This window comes from Achroia grisella, unplaced genomic scaffold (assembly GCF_030625045.1).
Source record: "Achroia grisella isolate CSIRO2021 unplaced genomic scaffold, CSIRO_AGI_Agris_v1 utg906, whole genome shotgun sequence".
Lineage (NCBI taxonomy): Eukaryota > Metazoa > Arthropoda > Insecta > Lepidoptera > Pyralidae > Achroia > Achroia grisella.
The window spans coordinates 1,109,809-1,133,972 of NW_026713064.1; the positions used below are offsets into that span (position 1 = coordinate 1,109,809).

Here is a 24,164-nt window from a genome sequence, read left to right on the forward strand (position 1 = left end):
GGAACGCTGCCAGTAACTTCGGAACTCGGGTCTCCTTTTAATAATATATTTTAGATATTATATTATATTTTTTTAGGTCTTTGTAAAAAAGATTATTATAAAACTGAACAGTTTGTAAAGGAAAATAATGTTTTGTAGAAAATATTTAAACTTCATAGCGCTGACAATATTATCTGATTGCATCAGGAATGAGTGCGGAGCGCTTTCTATATTGATTATCGCATACCTCTTATTGTTATTGTATAATTATTTATATTAAACAACGTCTATTCAAAAAAGCAATATAAATGTTTCTTGCTCATTCTTCTTGTGATGAGTCTGCGTTCCGAATGAGTGGTAGAATAAAAAAATGCGACTATTCAAAAGGGTTTGTACTGAGTTTATATGAAAAGATATAAAGATTATTTCTATTTCTAGTTCTAAATGTAGATTCTTAAGGGTTTATCCCGCAGAATACCTAAAGCCATGCCAACCCTGCCAGTCTGCGAATAGTTAAGTAGTACGAGTTGTAAGAGTGTGGGAATAAGAAATAAATTGTATGCAATATGTTTTTCTCTGTATTCTTCTCGAATATTGACCGGAGTGGTCATTAGTTAGGACACCTTGCGATGTGAAGACCGACTTTCGTATAACTTGCTAATCGAACAAGTATAGCATATGACCTTGTGAACGGAGTGATGACCTGGATAATGCTAAAGACAGTGAGATAGCTCTAGGGAGGTCAGAATTGGGTCTATGTTGTAATAATTGACCAGTAGACAATAGATTGAAATGATATTGATGTTTTTTTGAACAACCCTAACCCGATTTTGATAGAACTTTTCAGTATAATTATCAAATTTCGAAACAAAAATGTTTATTAAAATTATGATATTAGATTTAAATGGATGATGGCTTTGGATCATGGGTTAAGTTATGTCACCATTGGTTTACCACAATGATTTACCACCACTTACTAGATTTTAATTCTATAATAATTCTTTAATTTTGTGGTCATGTACCTATCCCTAATATATAGAAATGTCTAATTTTCTTGTCTAATTTGCTTTTATATATATATATATATATATATATATATATATATATATATATATATATATATATATTACGAATACAATACAATACAATAAAGGTCACTATAGCTGCGAACAGATGTAAGCGATTGCAATATTGCGCCGACGACCTTATTGGTGGAAAAATGATGATGTGATATAATATATTTAATCACTATCCCGAATGATACGAATTCGTGGACCTTATTTTTAAGGCCCTGATTCGTATCGGTTACCGTGATTGGACGTGGTCAGGCTACAATGTGTAACCAATCAATATAGCATATGTTAATAGTGTTGGCACGTTTATAATCGTTAACGACAATAATGTCATTTTAAATAGTAATCAAGTAAATCTTCGCTCATTCTATCAAGTAGAAGTTTAGATTTAATAATCATTAACCTATTGAACACAGAGTCAGACTTGGTAGAATGTGATGTGGGCGTAATATTATTATGATAGGTACTGGGTTTGTACTTCTACACTATTGCTAACGTAGTATTGTTAGAAACAAGAGTTGATATTATTATTCTAGTCATATTTTTTATGCGTATTGGGTGTACATGGGTGTACAGGTGGTACATGTGGCGCTTCAAGTGTGAGCGATTAAAATTCAAGTATTTGGATTAGGAACTGATACCTACTGCAGATTATATTACGTTCTAAACAATTTCATCGAAGTAATACTAATTTCTAAAAATTACTGATCAATTAGTATTTGTGTTACTAATGTACAATATTAACTGTTCTCCCAAGTGTACCAATGAAGAAATATAACGTCAATTCTACGTATTTTTACCACTATTAGTCATTTCTACATACTTTGATTTTACGTTCTTATTTTTTTTATACGAACTAAGATGATTATTAACCTAATATAAAATAGAATTAACCAAATACGAGTAGCAAACGTTTTGCGAACAATTGTTTTAATTGCGTAGGTATAATGCTATAGCACAATGTATATATTTCCCTAGAAAATAGAGGAAAACAGTTATCAGTAAATCGTACGTTAAAGTTTATACATTAGTGTGATATTTTTTAAATTATTTTTCCCGACTTATTGCGGATATATTCGTATAATGTGCGACAGTTATTAAATAAATACATAATCATCATCATCTGTTTCTGTTCCTTATTCCATTTATTTGGGGTTGGCATAATATGTTTTTCTCTTCCATTCATCCCTGTTCGCAGTCATCTCGTTATTTACTCCCTTTCTTATCATATCATCTTACACACAGTCCATCTATCTCTTTTTCGGCCTTCCTCTGCCTTTATATGTAACACCTTCCTTAAATCATTACATGCCCATACCATGATACCATTATTAAATAAATGTATACTAAAGGGAATTTTAACTTTAATTTAATGTAATATAGGTACAGTTGTAATTCGTCTGTTTTTACTGTTTTATTGCCATATGAGCTAAAATGGGAACAGTGTTAAGTACACAGCCCTTGAGCGTGACAGATCAGGTCTTTTGTCCCCCATTATTTTCTGTCTGCCATTTGATTACAATGACACACGTGCGTGGCCAAAGCAAATTCAGGCTTTCCTGTTGATCCTTTGTTGGCAGTAGGAGTTGGATCTTCGCACTGATAGCACATTCTTGTGACCATTTCATTTTGAAACCAACATTTTGGGCTCATCTAAAAAAATGGATTTTCGGCTATCAATCATCTTTCTTGTAGTAAGTAATGTACTTAGTATTACAAGTTTACGCTTTTTTGGATATATAAGATAACACAGTTCTATGTTGTGTTCCTTTAGTAGTTTTGAATAATTTGGTTCTCGTTATTATTATTTAATTATAATTAAACTGTAAAAAGAAATCTTATAATAAATAATATAGTAAAACCACTACACTATTCTGTTTCATTTATTCAAATTAAGAAAAGTATTTCGATAGAAAAAGGACACAAGCGATCGATAACTAAAATAGATTTCTTAGGCGTCTCGTGTTCTTGGGAATAAAGTCTTATTATAATATTTTATTACTTTCTAAAAATAACTTTAACTCATATTCGTTAAGTATTGTTTATTTGAAATAAATATTTTATTTAGTAACTATTCATTACAATAAATTTGATAATGGTTGCATATCTGATAGAGACAGTAGATCGCTAAACTTTTATTAGCAGCTATATTCATTAAGAAATATTTCGTCCTGCCTATACTTCAGCATGTACTACATCCAACATGATAATTCGTCCGTTCATTACAGCCGCAAGATGTTCTCAATTGTTAGGTATCTGTGTAATCAGGTTTTCGTAGCTAAATAGAACTAGTACTCGTCTAGTAGTTGAAATCCAACAGTAATCCGTTTAAATTTAATGTTATTATTTTATCAAGCACGTGGTAGTGTATGTAATGTTTTTTTATTATTTTGCAAATTTATGATGTATTTCAAAGGTATACGTATTACGAAACATCTCCTTTTGGGATAAATATCTATATTAAAACATAACGAATAAGTATAAGGGAAATAATGATTATTATTAAAGTATAATATAATTTATTTTAATTTGGTATATATAAATACTTTTTACATGTCATAATCTATCGTCTATTCTAAAACATCTAATATGTTTACCTTGTTTACTAGCTATTTAATTCTATATTTATATATATTTTCTGTAGTATTTCCAGTAGTAGGGCCCCGTTTTCGACCGATTGCACATATTTTTGAATATTGTATATATTGTCATATTATGTAGTCCATGTTTCTTTGGAATTCTTCTGTATCTATCAAACAGTGAAAGAATTTCTTAAATCGGTTATTTTCTTCATAACAAAATACTCTATCTCTCTTTATAATATTGGTACAGATATATAGCGTGTAACAAACACAGTAATAAATATTTATATTAATTGTTCATTAGCAACGTTTACAGTAAAATTAATTTCTTTCCAGTTCATCATTGTGGTTGCATCAGCTCTGCCCACTGACAACACAAGTCATCGAGACAAGCGTGACGTCATGGAATCAATGAAGAATGCCTGGAACGAGGTAGTGAAGACTCTTAGTGACGCCGGCGATGCTGTTGTTCATGTATTCAAGCCCACAGAGAAAAGTGTAGTAGACAAAGTTGCAGATGGGGTCAAGAGTCTTACACAATAAATCGATTTTAGTGATGTCCCCAACTTTTGTAGGTATTAAAGACTGCGTTTCTGCATAGAATTACTTTGTATGCTCTTAAATATTGAATAGCAATATACTTTTTTATGTATGCTTAGAACTATAAAAATGTTGAACTTAATATTATTGACATTAGGTGTCTATTTTAAAATTCAACAAAATGTTTACATTTAAAATTGAACCTTGTAACAATGGGCCACAGACGCAGTAATTTCATGTATTAGATTAAATGCATTTTGTTGCGAAATGCACCTGAAATGGTTTTAATAGTTATCGGTCGCCTAGAATATATCTATCTACTTGTATCTTCAACTGAAATTCTACCCATAATTGTACGATGTAGTTTAAATTATATACCTAAGTGTAATAAGCAGTAAATATTGTGAAACATTATGATGTGAATACAAACAATAGAATACCTAATATTGAATAACCAGTTATTGACTGTGAATTGTGTTAATTGACAATGTTATCTTTTTAATCATATTCGTCACCGTATTCAATTATTATCAAGGGATATATAATAACAATAATATTCAAGTCGAATATCATTCGAAGTCGCGAATGATATTCGTATTTATCAAGGAATGTGCTATTTTCTAGAAATAAAATATAAAAATATCTTTGTCTATCTACTACGATATAGTTCATGCAAAATAAACCTTTTAAATTTGTTCAACTAGATCGTTTTAAAAATATAATCACACACTAAGACTCTACAAATATAATATTAATAATATCTCAACAGTTCATAATAAATATTAATAGTTTCTTGTTTTAAAAGTTTTGGATTCTTTTGACATTTAGGTAACTGCCTGCTTGTTGGTTTCGGATACTCAATTTGGCCCGAAGAGGATGCCCTCGACCGACTTGCCCGGTTACAAATTATATAATTATGTAAATATCTGTAAATTGTGTTGTCAATATTTATGGTTAAGTGAGTATACCATGAGCCTATTTTGTCAACAAATGAACTTTTGATATGATGGTACGAAATAGTAATATATACAAGACTAATCTCAATGGGCTTTGTTGATACAGTAGTTAGGCCTATTATGGGCATATTGTTCCCAAAATTGATAGATAATTTAAATAAATGAGTATCTTCCATACAGTATTGGACATATTGGACCGCGTCTATATATGTAGAAGCTTCGTGTACTCTTACTGCTCGTAACTTGTACTGCTTGTTTGTATCTATTGAGTTAATAACAATTAAACATATGTATATACAGAGTATTCTATCGACTACCTACTTAAAGGAGAAAGTTTTGAATTTGAGGTTACAAACTCACTTTTATTCGATTTTTTTTAAATCAATTCTTATGCTTACTTATAAAATAATATAGAGATTAATTTATAAGTAAGCATAAGAAATGGATTTTAATATACCATAAATATATTATATTAAATTTCAATTATTTACGTGTCATTGATATCAGTGTTAATTATAAATAAATCTACAGGAATATTGGAAATAAACAGGGAAAAGAGTAGTTAAGGAAAATTATGTTCAATTATAAATAAATAATTACATTAATAACACAGTTTCATTTTAATTAAGTTAATAAAAATATATAACACTTTAATTGAAATAACCTATCTAAACGTCCACACAATTTTTTTGGTTTTATTACTTGAATTGGTTAAAGTCTTTGTTAGTATATATATAATAGTTTGTTTATCACATGTGAAATTAATTGGAAGCAAAGAAGTGCGAGTTGGAAAATCCAATAATTACTGATGTTAAAGAAGCATAATGGTAATATATTAAACTTCACTATGGTAAGAAATAGTTTTGTCCACTTGGTCTATACCACCTTTGTGGTGCACGTCAGCACCCACTGAGCTCTCGTTGCATATCTCTACGAGTTTATCGGTGCTCACTTCCATACGATGTGGCGGGCTCTCAGGGTAATCTGGCCTCTTTTCGTAACCGTCGTCTATGTTTTTGTTTCGCGGTGGCAGTATAAATATCCCAGCAGTGACCTCTTTGGTCTCAGTATTATCTCCAGATAGATCAGATAATATTTGCTGGCGTCGTTGTAAATCGCAGATGTTGTACTGATAGAACTCTGCCTTAGGCCGTTCCCTCACGAACATACAGTAGGCGATCCATAGTAGCACCAAAACTGCCTGTAATAGTAAACGATTGTTAGAGCGGCCTTCGAGAGTGAAAGACAAATGAAACGCCAATGTTCGGTATGCAAATATATTGAACAAACTTACCAATATAACGGCACATATGAACCCAGCTAAGTCAGCACTCATTTTTTATCTTGTTTAATATTATCGAAAGTCTGAGACGAGTGGTGCAAGCGAGGTTAGATTGGAACACTCACGAGTCGCCATCGGTCCACTTGTCGCATTCAATTAATGTCAGTTGTAACTCTTTTAGTCCATGATGTCATCGCGATGATTGTATTCCCTTCAATGGATATAAGGAAGTGTATTTTGTTAAAATAGATTAAGATAATAAGAGAGGCAGCAAACACGTATACTTGTGCTGATTTATTCCTCGATACTGAGTTTCTAAAGGATATTTCTTTGTACGCAACATGATAGTATCGGATTGCGTTTGAGGAAAAATGCTGGTGTTTAATGTCATTTCCTTAATGATACTTATATATGTCCATCAGCAAAATATATTTAGAAAATTAACGATAATTTATGTCTTTTGTTATAAAAAATATTATATATTAGTTTTTATTATATTAATAACAAATAAGACTACAATCTCTACGTAGCTGAAAGCTATTACCTATACCTGTATAATATGTAGGTGAATAAGTATATATGTATATTCGCATTACTTTCCCAAAAACTGTTAAAATTCCGATTAATTTTTACGCCGTTATAAGGTCTCATATAATGTTCTCAGGGTTGCAAGTAGTTTTAATAATAGTAGAAAACATATACTTCTACTTTCAGTCAATTTTGCGGGTAGTTTATGAAAAAATATTGCTTTACGTATTTAATCCATCGTATATTTGTAGGAAATTCTTTTTTTCGAACTATTCTAATGCTGTTGGCCGCAGCTGGATTTTACAGCTTCACAGAACTGATGCACTCCAAACTAAATCCGCGGAAGTACAGAAATAGAGTGCGAAATGGAGCGGTTGAAGGCCAAATACTGCCTGACGGATAAGTAGTCTAGACTAAACTCTTATCCGTCAAGGCTATACCTAGGTATAGCCTTGATGAGGCTGACAGGGCGGTAACCAGAGGGGTCGGATTTGTTATTACCCGGCATGGAGATACTAATATAACCAATATAATTAAAATTTAAGTAAATAATCAAACAATTTTTTTCTAGCTGTCTAGATATTGAAGTTGGGCAGCACTGCGTTAAAAATAGTGACGGGGAGAGGTAGGAGGTGGGAGAACAGACTTTTGACTAGTCTGTTGGTTATACCTTCCGAGCCGGCGACCTTTTAGTTAGTAGTTACTTAACTAACGTTTGGATCTCATCAAGCATAACTAGTGAGACAGATTCGGTGAGCAGTGTGGAGCAATGCATTCGATTTTGGTGTCTATCCTCTCGAGATAACCTGCCTCGAGTGGGAGCATAGATTGGATATAAAACACTCAGCTTTCTCCTCGTCGATAAAGCTATACTTTACAGATCCAACAATAATAGGAAGCTACTTAAGAAAGAAACTAAAATACGCGCGTTTTAGGTACCATTTAGAGAAAAGCATAATGGAACCTGTTACGATATGAGTATACAGAGAAATATTTACATATCACCTGATGTGTACACCTGGCTCTAATATTCATTTACTGAGCGTAGCAATAATACAACTAAAATATTTTTATAGACCTGGTTTATGTAAGCCGTTACAACTTTTTTCAAGACAGTCTTAGTTAGTGAAGGTACTATACCGGATATGTTAGTGTACAAGTAGCGTGAACCATATGTGATCCAGAGAGGAACAAGTTTTTTGATGGACCCTACAGCTGGATTTGTAATGAGCCTCGTATCTTCAATTGATTCTGCCTTGACCTCATAACTAGCATCCAAATAGATCACATAAAAGACTTGAACGGAAATGTTCTACTACTGACCGGATAAGCAGTCGGATCGGATCAAAATGATTATGGTGTAGAGTATATATATTGCGGTTCAATAGTCCACTAGCTTGTACACTTGCACTGAAGATCCAATTTTCAAGGACATATAAGGCCATACCCTATATAGGAAAGCATATTATTATCCGTATCTGGTGCACTCTTTCTATTTATCTTAAGATTAATGTGATACGCACATTAATCTTTATGCAGTAAATTATAGAGTTTGGTAATTTATCATGTTACTCTCAAAAATGCCTTGGAATGCGATATTACTGATTTATCCAAGCAACAAATTCAAATTCAGAAATCATTTATTCATATAGGACTATTTAGCCGCTTATGTATCTAATTTTTTTTCCCTAACGTCTCAACTAGTAAGTTTTCGTCGTAATATACAGTATCCTAGTGTTTCACTGCAATCTTACTAATTTTATAATCGTGAAAGTTTGTGAGTATGGATGGATGGATGTTTCTTACTATTTATCACATAAACTACTGAACGGATTTTGATGAAACTTTATAATAATATAGCTTATACATCAGAATAAGATAAGTTGCGCTGGTCTGTTATTAATTAATAAACATTAAATCTATACTAATTTTATAAAGAGGAAAGATTTGTATTTTTGTGTGTATGTTTGTTTTGAATAGGCTCCGAAACTACTGGACCGATTTGAAAAATTCTTTCACCATTAGGAAGCTACATTCACCATGAATAACATAGGCTATATTTATTGCTAGAAAATATTAGGGATCCTTACTACTTTAGTAACGTAACTCAAGGTGTAAAAGAAATGCTATAAAATATCTTTCGTCCCGTGCGCTGAGTGATATTTTCTATGGAATTGTTAAAGAAACTTACAAAGCTGCATGCCAAGATAGAGGTTTGCTAGAAGATTAGATAAAAATGTAAAAATATCCACCCGTGCGAAGCCGGGACTGGCCGCTAGTAGCTAATACAATGCTCTATTATTGGCCCTAATTAAATACTCCTTACTTACGTTACGTTTTTAATGAGTATAACTATCAATATCAGTATTGTGTATTACTAAGCGGTGATCTTGACGGGTCAGGTAATAGGTATCATTTCTTTATAAAACACAAATGATATAACACTTTAGTACATAAGTGAATCAACGGGGCACTATATAGTTTGAATGAATGAATATTCACGTTAATATGTTATATGCAATGATGGCTAGTATCATCATACTCGTGAACGGATGCTGCTGGAGACGGGTCTGTTTAGATTACGGCCACTGATTAGATTATTGCTGGTAGTCACTACATTTTCCCCAATTACTAACGGCAGATTTGACATATATTGGTATAGACTGGTAAATATTGTAAAGAACCACCTGATGGAAAGTAGTCACCAATATATGTACATGAAGAGGATATCACTTCATAAGTCGTCGTATTTTCTTCTCATCGCTAAAAACTAAAAAGCCAGGCCTACCTGTCGTGTATCGAACCTATCCTGTAAATTAGCTGTTATATTCCAAATCTCAAATCGGAACACAACTTTTTTTATAAGCTTATTTATGGGAGGTTGTATAAAGTGTACGTTGGTATATATGTATATATATTATGACATGCAAACATATATTATAAGTGAGTAATCTATGTTGTCGTAAGCAAAGCTAAATATAGCACAAATTGTTTAACCATATGTAAAGAGTCAAACATTCAAAGTTATTTTGAGAACAAGATCTTATTACGTTTATAAGGATAAAAAAAATATAAAAATCTGTCTGATATGAGAGGTTTTTTGTGGATTTGCGCAAGCGGTTATGCTCGAATGCCACGTAGTCTAAAGGCCTTCTTGGGGAAATTCCCATGACGACAAGAAATCTTTGTCAGCATTATTTTAACTAATTAACACGTAATAAATAATACCTAATGATAATATGTTAAAACATTATAATATAAAAATTAATAATCGTAATAAAAATATTGAAGAGTAAAATAATACTTTCATGTTATCTTTATTAATTGGGAAGGCAGGGAAAGAAACAGGCGCGATGTAGATTAAATTATAATCATAAATAGTAATGAAAAAAGTTCAATTACATCATTTTAACTCGCTTTCAAGTGTAGGAGATCCTAAACTTTGTTTTTGCCTTGTGTTCCTATTTTAAAATATTTCCATTTCTTTACTCAGTTTCAATTACTTGCTATCATTGTCCGTTAGGCGTTATCACAAATCCATTATTAGAGAATATACCTATAGATGATAATGGCAAAAATCTAAATATAATATACCTATATCTTATGATTTACATATTCTAAACACGTGATATGATTGCTTAGTACAAAGATCGCATTTACTCCGTCACTAAATTAATTTTCAATGTTCCAACTACTGATATCAAATGTAATGAAAATAATGAACAAATTATTAATTAAATGTTTAATTAACAAATTGATTTATAAAATATTAGACAAAAACATATTTTACATATTAATTTATGATATAACCATACACAAATGTGGGTAATATTTAGATTTTTTCTACTCTCCGTCTCTCGTTTGTGCCCCTGAAAAAATACAATAAAAATAATTTGAATAACAAGTATTTTTTAAACAAATTCATAGAGTTACTAAACTTTTTGAACAAAGTTTTTACACTGAGGGGAGGGAGGGAGGCTTTGTACAAAGTCATTTACGTGAGTATCTCTGTTTATCCTATTCCTGACGCTACAGAGTTGTTTTATAAGCTCTCGTTTGAAACCCATGACACTTCAGGACTTCTTAGGAATGACAATCCAAGAGGGATACCACGGGGGAAGATATGACCACGTAACGTCAGCAGTGTAGGGGACGGTTATGACATTTCATTAGATAAGTGATCAGCTGATTTGCTAATCCACTTACGTTAAAAAGTTAATGACGATAAAACAGATTATGATTCTAATTTTAATAAATGGATAAGATTAATCCATTTATTAAAATTAAGACAACTTTGTTTTGGAAGGAATAAGTCCTACCTACAAAAAATTAACTCTCTTTTTTGGCAGATATTGATTTAACAAAAAAAAAAAAGTGTATCGTTTTATTTGATAAATTTACGAGTAACTTATAAAATTAATTAAATTAAAAAAAAAATGTATTTTTATAATAAAAATCAAAGCTTTTAGGAATTGTCTTACCTTGAGGACCGTCAGCAACATTTACTGAAAAACAATAATTAAGACATATTAATAAATGTACGTAAATAACGGGTTGTTGAAAGTAATGTTACTAAGAAAAATTTTTTTTTACTAAATGAACGAAATATGAATTTTTTTTTATTTTTTTATGTGTAATTGAGTATCGCAAAGACTACATAACCGATTTTTAAACTGTTTCAACTGTTATTAAAGCTACACTAAAGGAGTGCTCTCCTGCAGTTGTAATTTATTTCTTAAACAATTTAGATTACTGGTATTAAACAAATAGAAGGAATTATTTAGTGAAGCAACTAGTCCAAGAGTCTACTAACTATGTTATACTTCACGATGAGCATACTTATTGGCAATTAAACCCTTGAAATTTATAGGGTTACGTCATGGTCTAACCGGTACCGAGACCACTAGTGTGGTAGGTATCAGAGATAATAAAATTATTTTATATTAAAGGTCATATTGATCAGCTTTCCTGTTGATCTCGGAAAATTACCTTTACAATAAATAAATGCATACCTTGATTCTCTCCATCAACCACTTGAACTGTAACAAATAAAATTATGTGTTAATTAAACTATAGAATAGCAAGTAAGTTTTATCTGTTGTAGATTTAATACAAAGTTGTCTGCATGGGGTACTAAGTATCTCTACCTGTATTGGTACAAGTTATAATTTTGTTACGTTATGTACAGAAGCACAACATTTTGGTTTCGAGGAATGGTAGTTCATGAGAGGTACGACGGGACGGATTCACATATTGTACTGTTCATGTATATAGGTTGTGGTCGCCAATTACTATACAGTGATTAGTAGCTAGTATGCCATTCCAGGTACATAAAAAAGTAAGTAACAGTTTTCTCTTCCTTATTTCTCCAATTCAATTTCAGAAAGCATTTAGTATAAAAATGTAAAGAATAATTTATATTTTCAAATGTTTTCCATCTACGCTAGTTTTTGTTTGTTTTATTCTATTTTAGCCGTTTACTACTAAACATTACATTTAATTGTGGATGTTGAATGGGATTGTTACTAAAAACGGCCTTGAGCCATCTATACCCATTAAAATACTTGAGGTCGATGCTCTATCAAGTTATAATATATGTATATATGCCGGAGGGTTTAATAAATTACATAAGTTCTGTCGAATTATAAAATAGTGTGACAAAACATACAATATACATACTAATTCACCCTAATTTACTCCAACCCCAAATTTTATTTTATATTGTCTGTCTAATGAATTAAATTAGAATAGAAAGGCTAATAGTTCTGTAATTTTCCGATTATAAATTACAAATGTAGATCATAAAACTATATCATCGATATCCATATAATTTTGTAAAAATATATCTACATATTTACCTGGGTCAGGTCCACCGACCACATTTACTGAAACAATAATATATATTGAATTAAATTTGCTAATAAATAGTCACAAAATTGGACGACTAAATATAGAATATTAAAATATAAATATTAAGGTACGTTATAGGTACTTATATAAATATGTAACAACAATTGTTGCTGGCAGTTTGCCCATGATTTCTTTATATAATGATTTATACATCTTTATATAATGTTTATACCCATTGTATGTATATCATTTTAGACTTTACTTTATTATGAGCTTTTTGAGACTGATATATGTATTAATTAATAAATAATTATTTATTAGTATTATAAAAAAAAAAGAAACTCGCTACGGTAATGATTAATTATTCTTGTTAATTACTATTAATTATACTGTTCTGGAACAAAGTGTCCTAATTATATTTAATTATTATACAACACTCCGAATATAGTGTTCCAGTGGAAACTTTACAATAGAAAGTATTAAAATATTATTTAGGAGATTACTAGAATGTATTTATCTGGAGAAATCCTAGTTTGTCTATCATAGGTAAGAAGGTAGCTTGAGGCATATCGTGTGATTTTTAGAGGATAAGAATCCAGTTATAAAATAAACTCTACTTGTAAAGAATACTATGTAAGTAATGAGATACCTGGGCCTGGAGTGATACTCTCCGCTACGTTAACTGAAAGAAATAGAATAAAATGCACATTAAAACATAATTTGAAAGACTTGCACTTGTCATATAGGATAGTCAGAGGTAGTCAACAGTCGACTTCGCGGTCAAGATAATAAAATAAAATACACACATTTTACTGACTATGTTTTTAGCCTATCTTCTTTTTAACGTGGAGAAAAACTTCACATATTTGACCACCTGTCCGGAAATGGGTGGTTACTATTAAACTAACGATAGGTCTAAATCGAGTATAAACCACTTTGACCAGTACAAGCAATAGTTACTCGTAATAACACAATGTTATGTATTAGGCTTTATTTAAATGAACTAATTTTCATATTTACTTTATTGAGTAGGTATTCAAAAATATAATTTTTGTTATTACTACAATACCTATTTTTTCTATACATCTCTATGAGGCCTTGATAAAGAAATTATTAATAAAACCATATACCTATGCACTATTAAAAGATCTATTTTGTGTAAATAAAAGTAACTATATGATATTTATACACAATTTACTAATATAGTTAGAATCATATTTATTATTATATATTTATACTACCTACTGTTTATTCATATTATACGGAAATTGATTTTTTGCTTACCTCGTGGGCTGGCAGCTGTTATTGTGAACAGAGCCACTAGAGCGAAAACAAGCTGGAAATAATTATACATATTAATAAAAAAATAAGCTAAATTTCCGTATCACGTTATTAAAAATATATAAACTACTAGAAAATGAAATTATTATTTGCTTAAAAGTATTCTTACTAAAAGAGTTGTAGGTTTAAGTTTCATTGCAATATTTTGAGTGATTTCATTTGCAGTCACGATCAATTTGGATAATAAAATAAAAATAATTATATTATTTAAAACCTTGAAACTAACGTATAATTAACAAGAGTTCCCATTTTTTTATCTGCATGGTTTTCTAAATCTATAACATATATCTAGAATCTATATAAATATTTACTCAATTATGTAATCTAAAGTACTCTATGATCAATAATAATAAAAACAATACATTAATATATTATTAATTTTATAAACATTATGTTTACCCACTTACTCGAATTTATTAGCTAATTTTAATTTTCACAAATATTGAAATATCACAATGTATAAAACATAAGGTATTGAGATATAAAATCCTAACACCATTTTTTAAGTCAAACTTAACTTTTATCTATAAACGACTTCTGTGAATGATATAACTAATATAAAGTAACGTATAACTTGATATTTTTTTATCACTGTTGCGGCAAGGTACCCAAACTTTAGTACATTTAAAAATTCAATAAAAAAGTAAAAATAAATTTTTATATTACATGTAGAATTAGAATTTTATAACTTTGTCATTACACCTTTTATAAAAAACTTATGATATTCAGCACAATAAAGTAAAAAAATCACTCTACATCAGGCCAGAGCACAGTCAAACCCAATCAAATTTCAGAATAAAAAAGACACTAAAATTACGTCTATTAACAGTGAAAATTTGGTATTTTGTAAAAAAAAAAGGATTTCACAATTAACATACATACCATTAACTTAGTCATGGTTGTGCTAATGAAAACTCACGCAAGAAATCGTTAAGACTGAGTAGTTTGACGACAATTAAGATCTTTTATACTGAGATAATATTGACATGGAGGCAACGAGAGAGATAACCCCAGTCTGTGGCCAAATCTGTATTTCGTATTACTATTAGTTGACGATCAAGAAGGAAAAATAATTATATGAAAGTTGGCATGCATAAGTATAAACAAGTAGAGATATAATAAAGAATAAAAATATATCTGTGTTTGAATATATACGAGAAAAACTATAAGGGAGGAGGAGGGAGGACTTTATTAATGTAATAAAACAAAAAAAGGGGTTTATTTTATCCCAATCGGTTTATTATTTTTTATACCACGGCGGACTGACACGAAGTCACGGGCTCAACTAGTTATAATATGAATATAATAAAAATACTTTTTCTTTTTCTTCTTAATCGTTCCCTCACTGGCGAGGATCGCGACTATACAGTATCTTGTCGACCAGCTGTCGCCATCGGTTGCGCTCAGAGGCCTGGTGTAGTGCGGCGCTGACAGTAATGTTTAGCTGACGGGATACCTGGTCTGACCATCGAGTGGGACTTCGGCCTCGAGGTCTTTTACCCTCTATCTTGCCTGTTACCATTAGTCTCTCCATATTGTCTACACTCCTCCGCGCAACGTGTCCGAAGTATCGCGCAATGCGTTGTAGACAAGTAAAAGGCAGACGCCGTGACTCTTCCAATTTGAGCTCTTTTAGTATAGAGACGTTTGTATGGTGGGCTGTCCACGGTATCCTCAATAGTCGACGCCAGCACCACATTTCAAAGGCATCAACTCTTTGCCTATCAGCGGCTTTGAGCGTCCATGTCTCTGCACCATATAGCGCGATGGAGAAAACCAGTGATCATATCAGGTGCATTTTGGTTTTGTTGGTGATGTTTCTGTTTCTCCATACTTTACTCAATTGGGTCATTGCAGTCTTAGCCATGGCGATTCGTCGACGTATCTCAGTTTCGCAGCCGCCTCGGTTTGTGATCACGGAACCAAGGTATTGGAATTGGTCAACAGTGTCTCCTAGTAGATCAGTACGCTGGATAAAAATACAAGTTATCTGAAAAAAAGAATAGTAAAAAAAAACAATTACTATTTAATATATACATAATAACATAATATTTTTTAAAAAAACCAATTTATTGGTGATAAATTAATTTATAATTTAATATGCATTATAATTCCGTAATTGAAGTTATAGAATTACTAGAGGTCAAATAAATAGTTATGTCACTACTATAAATAAAACTATCGTATAATGGACAAAGTATAATTGTTACAAAAAATATATTTTGAGGTAACTTAGAAATGTAGCTCCTTTTAGTTCGTTTTTTGTAAATAAATTATGTTGTTGATATAAAAGTATTAATTAATATAATATTTATTACAGGATAGTGTAATATGTATTAGATATAAAACATTGCGGGAAATACAATTTTTGTTTTTAATTATTTATTATATCATATTATCGCGAATGGCAAACAAGTTGATAAACCACTTGAAGGGATCCATCGTGTATTATAAACCATATGATATCGTAAAACATACACTTACCCATTGTATCAATAATGAGACAGAATGACAAATATTAATAAGAGAAACAAACTTAGTTTAGGCACTCTTGAAAGTATATATATTCTCAGAATTTCAATCAAAACAATATTTGTCTTGATTATTAAATTTGTTGATGAAAGTTTAAAGTAGAAATGCTAATATTTGTCTTTGGAGTATTTTTAGATGTAATTAAGGAGCTATGAGAGAGCTCATGCTATTGCTGCTCACTACTATTATCCTAAATTTATGATTAAATTAAAAAGAAAAATCTTCAAATATCAATTAGTTCGTCAAAAATATTCAGTATGCAAAGGGGTATATGCGTATGACGGTTTAAACTGTCATTTCTTTAGATACTTCCTACGATTTGTCAATCACAATTTAATACCAATTGGCATCACTCAGGGGACTCGTTTATCGGGAACAGCATTGATCAGATACTATATACCCAACTGAATGAATCAAACTGAGTTATTTTAAGCTGATAGGTAGGTATAGTATACTAGTACAATAGTACAATACATAGTTATAGTAACTATGCAGGCTATCATGATTTAACAATAAGAACCTTCGTCATTGCGGGACAAGGTAGAATTTTACCAAAAACGTGGAGGTTCCGAAAAAATGGTTGATGCGTATGCTTAAAAGTTAGTTACAAAAATCACACATATGTAAACATAATATATTTATTGTTATTGGAATGTTATTACCTCAGTACTTTCCATGTAGTTCTTTTTAATTATTTATGTGTTTAGTGTTTAATTCAATTTAATTACTAAATTGAATTAGAAAAAAGCATTTCATTTTTTAGACAATTATTAATTTCTTGTTTTAGATCATGATGCGTGGCAAATGTAAGGAATATGTCACAAAGGAAACGTTTTATTTACTCACTTTTAGTTAAATGGGTACTGTTCTTTTTTTATACCTACTTGTATTGCCCTGTTATATATTCTTTGAAATTTTAATATGATACAGAGTATCCAAAGTTTATGGTAGAACGAAAATAACAATTATAAAGTATTTTTATTCAATACTGAAAAAACAGAGACAGACACTAAAATTGAGCGTAAATTTAATATTTGTGAGCATATTAAATTTATTCTCAAATTTAGTGTACATATAGGAATATTTATATACACTAACGAAAATATGACCATTTTCTTTTTTACGTGTACTGTTTGTACATTGTAGCTGTTATTACAAATTCCCTATTTTGTATTCTGTAAATATTAAAGTTCTAGTCAATATCTGTATATACACAATTAAATCCGTTCAGCAGTTGAAGAGTGATTGAGTAAGACTTATGCAAATACATATATGTACAAACTTTCACATTTATAATATTAGCAGAACATAATATTAGGAAGGCAATACTGCATAAGATGCATAGGTTATACAATGTATTGTTAGTTACATTCGAGTTTATTGTCCGCCAGTAAGATACTTATGTAAGAAATCTGCAGAACATCAACATCATTGTAACTATTGTTAGATACCCGACAAGGTAGGTATTTTTAATAGATCTTTATTAGAATACCATAGTAGACTTTATAAAAAGTTGTCAGCTTTGGTACGGTAGTTTCATCTATTTCATTGTGTTCCGTATGACTCTTCAACCGCAGTGAAATAACTGGATAAGCGCCATTGCAGTGGGATCACAGGCATCATATCATAACATGATGTCCGTAGTTCTATTGATGTATACAGCGGACGGTACTGCCTACCTTATGGTAATTGCATAAGGTAGGCAGTAAGCTTGTTAGATATTCTAACTACTTAAAAAACGGTTAGTGCTAAGTGACTGCCTCCCTACAATATATTCGAGGTCGCACCCCATCTAGTTGGAAGTCGCAAACTGTGTTTGCTTGTTTGTAATCGGGACTATGTTATGTGTAACTAGTGAAGTCGGTTTGCTAATTCTTTGAGAATGTGATTGTTCAGATTTTCTAATTCCATTCTATATAATAGTGAAACTCCAAGTTAATACTTCTCTATAGCTTTCTGAAAGACTTGAAGAATTGAATCCTTGAACAATTAAGAATGTGAATGGTAGCTTCGGTAGTTTGGTAGCTTCACTTGTAACACTTACCACAAGTGTTGCCAAAGCTGCCGAAACAAAGACAATTTTTTTAAAAGTTCGAAGTACTTTCGTTCTTACCAAAATGTTTAAAAGTTTGGCGTTACCTAGTTTTTCAAACTCTACCTAATGTAGTAGTATTATCGAGTAACCTCTAGTCGAAATTGGGATTGCACGTCTGACATGTTCTTTCCGATACACAACTCGCCTATAACTTAAATGATTATGTTTCCGTTAGCTTACTTTGGAATATCTAGAAAATATACCGATGTAAATAAATTTTAATATATTATATATTTAGTAATGTAAATAATACGGTGCTCATTGTATTAATTGGAAATATAATACTATGTGGGGGGAGTCAGAATTGGCCACATAAGTAAACTATGAACATGTTTCATTATCACAGGTATGTAAAATCGTAATGCATATTTTTAGGTATATGTTCTTTTATAAAGGTTACGATGCACTAGAATTCTAATGTACCACTTAATATTATATATATATGAAGTTTTATAAAGATTTATAGATCTTTGTTATTCGTTTACGATGAAACGGCACTTTCGTCCGTGTGTATATATAATTAAATTGATTGTACTCGCGTATATAAAATTATTAGTAAATAATAAATGCTATTAAAAAAATATAGAATAGTTTGTATTAAGTCTAGTTTACGAGCCTGAGTATATAGACAGATAGAGAAAAAAGATCTTTACATCTTTGCACATGATCTTGGAGACAACTCCGAATATACAAACTCATAGTATTATAACTGTACTCTTTATACTATTACAGTGTAGATAGAGTCGTAATATTAATTAGTGTTCGGGAATAATACCGTGAACTGACCACTCACCACGTGCATCACATTATTTTGTGACGTCAATAGAGCTTTTAATGTCCACTGAGCAAATTAATTACCACATGACGTATTTCCAACATGTATATGTGTATACAATAATACGTCACATATGTATAATATATGCTTACTTTTTGTGAGGCTGTGGTCATTCAATCATAAAAATGACGTTCGTTAAAGAAAAAAATGATCTGAGCTCTTTTTACATGTATCACTCTAGCCTTTATCCAATAAAACTATTTGTTTTGGTCGTAACAAGTAGACATTGGTCGACGAAGCTGTTCTTATAGAGTTCCGTATTATAAAAGAAAAGAACGCAGTCCTTATTATATACTAAAAAAAAGAAAAGTCTGTTAGAAGTTTTATCACTGAAGTATTATATACACATATATTATTTAAATTATATACACATAGTAATTTTAAATTCGGATGTAAATGTAGATTTAGAAAGTCTCCTATATAAAAAAATACGTATACATATGAGTATACTTAAATAATTCCAGGTAGTCAGGTGAAAATACATGGCATCGTACACTAGACCAAACTTCTAAAGTATTAAAAATTTTGGCTCTTTTCAATCTCTTATGTTACTGATTCGAAAATTTTGAAGTTGGTTTCTACTGATCAAGTGTACCTACTATTGCCTGTTATGGATTTCTTTTAGTCTTCAGGCTGCATTTAGTTAAGCAGATAACTATATACAAAGCTCTTTTTTGTAGTAATATTTAGTGCATTATTAAAGAGTTACATTATTATTATACTTTATCCAACCTTGAAAAAAATGCTAAATATTTTTTTAGTGTCTATACGTTTATATATTGTATTGACGTAAACATTTTTATAATTAACATCCTACACTAGAACACTACAGTCGCGGAATCGACTCGCGCTTCACCGATTTTGTGTACATACGTTAGCTGGATCAGGGGAAAATTTCCTGTTTAAAATCTGTATATAAGATTGCCAGGTGAGATAATAGCACAGTGTTTGTTGTGACGGTGTATGAATAACTTCAAATTAACGTAAGTCGTTTCATTTAATTTTTATACGATAGTTGTATATAAAGTTGTAGCGATAGTCATATTAGAAGATACATATTTATAGTTTACTAACTTTGAATTTTAACATATATTTAAAATTTGCCGCCAACGCATTGATCATCCGGATACATAGCTATCAGGATGGTCAATACGTTGGCGTTGTCATTAGTATTTCAGGACGATACTAGTAGATAGAAAATAATAGGTGTTTAACTTTAAATGAGTAACTCGTTAATAAATTTGAAATGTACTATTTAAGTAGTTTTCAATTATCCTAAATATCCATGAAATTTAGGGGTATATAAAGTCTGTTCTTCGTTATTAAAAAAATACTCTTTTTAACTTTTTACACAAATAGGGTAATTTATTACACATTTATAAAAGAAATTGTACACATAAAAGTTAAAATTGCTCTAAATGTTTTTTTTACCGACTTCATAAACAATATTATTTCTCCATAATACCGTACGGTTGCTACTAGATATCTCAGCAAATTATTGCCTTTGATGATTTCTCTTGCAATTGATTGAGTATGGGCTACTTTTTCTAGAGCAATTTGATATGAAACTATAATATAATAATAGTAAATGTTCTTGATGATTTTGCTATAATTTCACTATTTATGTATAAAACAATACTTACTATGATGTTTATAGAAACATCATAGTAAGCTGTGTTTTATATGTATGTATAAATATATTTCCAATAGTGGAAATATATTGATACATATATATAAAACACCTGGTCATATCTGGCAAAGCGTCCGGTGATAGGTATAGATTTTCTACAATTTTATTAATATTATTCTGTAAGGTATTTATATTATGGGCCATTAGTAGTATTATTAAATAAATAAATATTCTCATGTTAGAATAAGTGTTATTATACTATTACCATCCTTAAAGTCAATGTCAGTAACAAACGACCACAGGGCTTTCAATGTTACATAAAATGATAATCGCATGACGGTCATGGCAACAGTATACATATGACTAGATTTTAACATAACCTGTATTGATTAATAAAATTTAAATAAAGAAATCCCATATTGATAGTTATATGACATATTTAAAATTGTAATAAATTTCTTTATACATATAATTAAATAAAAACCCACTTTTATCAATACCTAGAGATAGAAGTGGATTTTTTAAATTATTTTATTTTAGTTCAATTTAATTTATACGAACGAAAAAATATAGGACAGGCAAGCTAAGTGCGGGTTAATTTAGTGTTAGTTATTATTTCTTAGTGTTACACAAAATAAATTAAAAAAATATTGTTAGCAGCGTCATTTCAGTTTTCTTACGAGGAAGGAATTTAATGACTAATTTAAACAGTAAAATCAATGTATCTGAAGAATAGTCAAAATATATTAAAACAATCATAGTAGTGTATTTTTTTTGTATTTTTCAAATTAGTGGATAATGATTGTTTATCTAGTGACTAGCTAAAATTTTTGATTTTAATAAAGTATGTAAATAATGTAGCCTGAAGCCTAGTGTAGATAAATCGTCAAAGGAAATTTCGCGGATGAAATCTCAGTATATTTCTCGTAGTCTGTGTCTTAATAGACATGTCTATAATTATGTTTACAATCGTCCGTCAAGACCTAAGTAAATATTAAATCATTGAATGTTTATTTGCCTTAGTTTGGCAAAGTTTATTGTAAAATAAATATTAGTTACGCCAGCAAATATTATTCTGTATTCCTAAACGTATTCGTATTTATATTTTTGAGTATAGGATGATGTACATGGGCATTCAATTAGCTGGAGTTTGATAATAGCTACTACCTCTTCCTTTAGTGAATGATGTACATTCAGAAACATTGGTTTAATAATAAAATTTACCCATAGACCATTAATGTAACTAAAAAGTAGAATGTTAGTATAAGTTAAAAGAAATCAATCCCCATTACAAAAAGAATCATCACAATCAATGCGGAATTCGCAAAGATATAGGTAACATGCTAGACACGTAAACGCAAATCGCAAAAATGTCTAAAAAAGTCGTATTTACTCGATTTGCACAAGTGGGTTCATAATATTGATATATTTCCTTAATATTTCAGAATGAAGACTGTAATCAGTTTATGCGTGCTGGTGGCTGCAGTTTGTTATGCTCAAGATACATACAATCCACAGTTCGATAGTTTCAATGCTGAGGAGGTTGCAGATAATACACGCCTTTTGAAAAATTACGGAAAATGTTTCCTAGATCAAGGGCCCTGTACTGCAGAAGGGTCTGACTTCAAAAGTAAGTAGTTATCTCGTTGACCTATCTATACACATTAAAAAAGTTACTAGTTTACTATGAATTATTCACAAGTAGATTATATGTCTAAGAATCCAATATATCATTAAGGCGAACTAGTGGAATAAATACCAAATACAACGGAAGAAAAATAGAAAAATACAACTAAACCTCCTAGTATGGCAACACTATAGGTTGGGAGATACCTCTGTCTAACAGTGATATGCTAATAACTACAATGTACCTAATGATGATGATGATAAATTTACATCACGAACCTAGTTTAATGTTTAATATATTGAAGGGGCATCGTTATGTAAATCAGGCTTAAATTACTTTATGTTAATTGTATCCAAGTGAGACAGCATTTGGCATTACAAGTTTTATCATTGTTGACCAACACTGATTAAATTAGTATGATACCTACACGGACTATACGCTATCAGTTATAAGGAGAATAATTCAAATCAGCTCAGTGCAATACAGAAAAATAATATTTATACTTTTTTATTTCGTTTGTTATTAAACATATACAAAATATAATTGTGTAAAAAACTTCCTGAATTGGGTTATCTGTTATAATCAAATTCTTTTAACAGGAGTCATACCAGAAGCATTGAGAACGAGTTGCGCTAAATGTACACCCAAACAGCGGGTACTGATCCGCACCGTAGTTCGTGCCTTCCAAACAAAACTGCCTGATATTTGGGAAGCTCTGATCCAAAAACATGATCCTGAAGGTACATACAAAGCTAGCTTTGATAATTTCCTTAATGCTCAAGACTAAAAATCTAATTTACAACACTTAATGTATGGAGCTGGTAACACGACAGGGCTGTGCAATTTAATGTTTAGGAAGTGTATAAAAAAACTTAAAAAATGTTATGACTCTTTTTTCAAATCTTGTGAGATATCTTTTGATTATAGTAAAACAAACTGCGAAAGTCTGCATATTTGTTTTATAGTCATATTCTTCACGATGTTTATACGAATGATATTGTAAAGTATATAGAAATCATGGAAAATTGTGATATTTGATAAGATGTGAGATTTGATAATAAATTGTAAAATTTTACGATTGAAAATTTGTGCACCGGCAATTTCTTAGATATGAATAAGTTGGTATGAATGAAATAAAGAATTGAAGTAGACTATAAACCCGTTGTTAATATTTAAGTATAATTTGTAAATTGCGTGTTACTAGCTCTTACTGGAACATCACATTTATTGTTTACTTTATGATATTTGGTTTACATCTAATTATTTATTATTAAACACATAAATGCTGTATTTTGTTTTATTTTATCTATTATC

General features: G+C 30.5%; 3 protein-coding genes and 1 long non-coding RNA gene across 4 annotated transcripts; 2 read left to right on the plus strand and 2 right to left on the minus strand.

Moving 5' to 3' along the window:
• Positions 1-2,618: 2,618 nt before the first annotated feature.
• Positions 2,619-4,611, plus strand: LOC131853799 (uncharacterized). The gene is made up of 2 exons (XM_059204840.1): positions 2,619-2,746; positions 3,971-4,611. Exons 1-2 carry the CDS (start codon positions 2,714-2,716, stop codon positions 4,175-4,177), a joined length of 240 nt encoding a protein of 79 aa, XP_059060823.1. The 5' UTR covers positions 2,619-2,713; the 3' UTR covers positions 4,178-4,611.
• A 1,121-nt stretch (positions 4,612-5,732) lies between these two features.
• Positions 5,733-6,710, minus strand: LOC131853798 (uncharacterized). Its single transcript, XM_059204839.1, has 2 exons — positions 6,425-6,710; positions 5,733-6,331 (listed from the first exon to the last, which is right to left on the minus strand). Exons 1-2 carry the CDS (start codon positions 6,464-6,466, stop codon positions 5,966-5,968), a joined length of 408 nt encoding a protein of 135 aa, XP_059060822.1. The 5' UTR covers positions 6,467-6,710; the 3' UTR covers positions 5,733-5,965.
• A 3,997-nt stretch (positions 6,711-10,707) lies between these two features.
• LOC131853854 (uncharacterized) lies at positions 10,708-15,077 on the minus strand. The gene is made up of 7 exons (XR_009358009.1): positions 15,014-15,077; positions 14,075-14,126; positions 13,440-13,472; positions 12,799-12,825; positions 11,953-11,979; positions 11,422-11,445; positions 10,708-10,809 (listed from the first exon to the last, which is right to left on the minus strand). It is a non-coding gene; the product is annotated as an uncharacterized LOC131853854 (long non-coding RNA).
• A 5,441-nt stretch (positions 15,078-20,518) lies between these two features.
• Positions 20,519-23,885, plus strand: LOC131853840 (ejaculatory bulb-specific protein 3-like). The gene is made up of 3 exons (XM_059204895.1): positions 20,519-20,576; positions 22,669-22,853; positions 23,450-23,885. The coding sequence occupies exons 1-3, from the start codon at positions 20,557-20,559 to the stop codon at positions 23,635-23,637; spliced, it is 393 nt and encodes a 130-aa protein (XP_059060878.1). The 5' UTR covers positions 20,519-20,556; the 3' UTR covers positions 23,638-23,885.
• Positions 23,886-24,164: the final 279 nt, after the last annotated feature.

Coding starts and splice junctions, on each gene's coding strand:
- LOC131853799 (XM_059204840.1), top strand. CDS start 2,714: ATGGATTTTCGGCTATCAATCATCTTTCTTGTA. Junction 2,747..3,970: donor TATCAATCATCTTTCTTGTA/GTAAGTAATGTA, acceptor ATTTCTTTCCAG/TTCATCATTGTGGTTGCATC.
- LOC131853840 (XM_059204895.1), top strand. CDS start 20,557: ATGAATAACTTCAAATTAAC. Junction 20,577..22,668: donor ATGAATAACTTCAAATTAAC/GTAAGTCGTTTC, acceptor TTAATATTTCAG/AATGAAGACTGTAATCAGTT. Junction 22,854..23,449: donor AGAAGGGTCTGACTTCAAAA/GTAAGTAGTTAT, acceptor TTCTTTTAACAG/GAGTCATACCAGAAGCATTG.
- LOC131853798 (XM_059204839.1), bottom strand. CDS start 6,466: ATGAGTGCTGACTTAGCTGGGTTCATATGTGCCGTTATATTG. Junction 6,332..6,424: donor TCATATGTGCCGTTATATTG/GTAAGTTTGTTC, acceptor TTACTATTACAG/GCAGTTTTGGTGCTACTATG.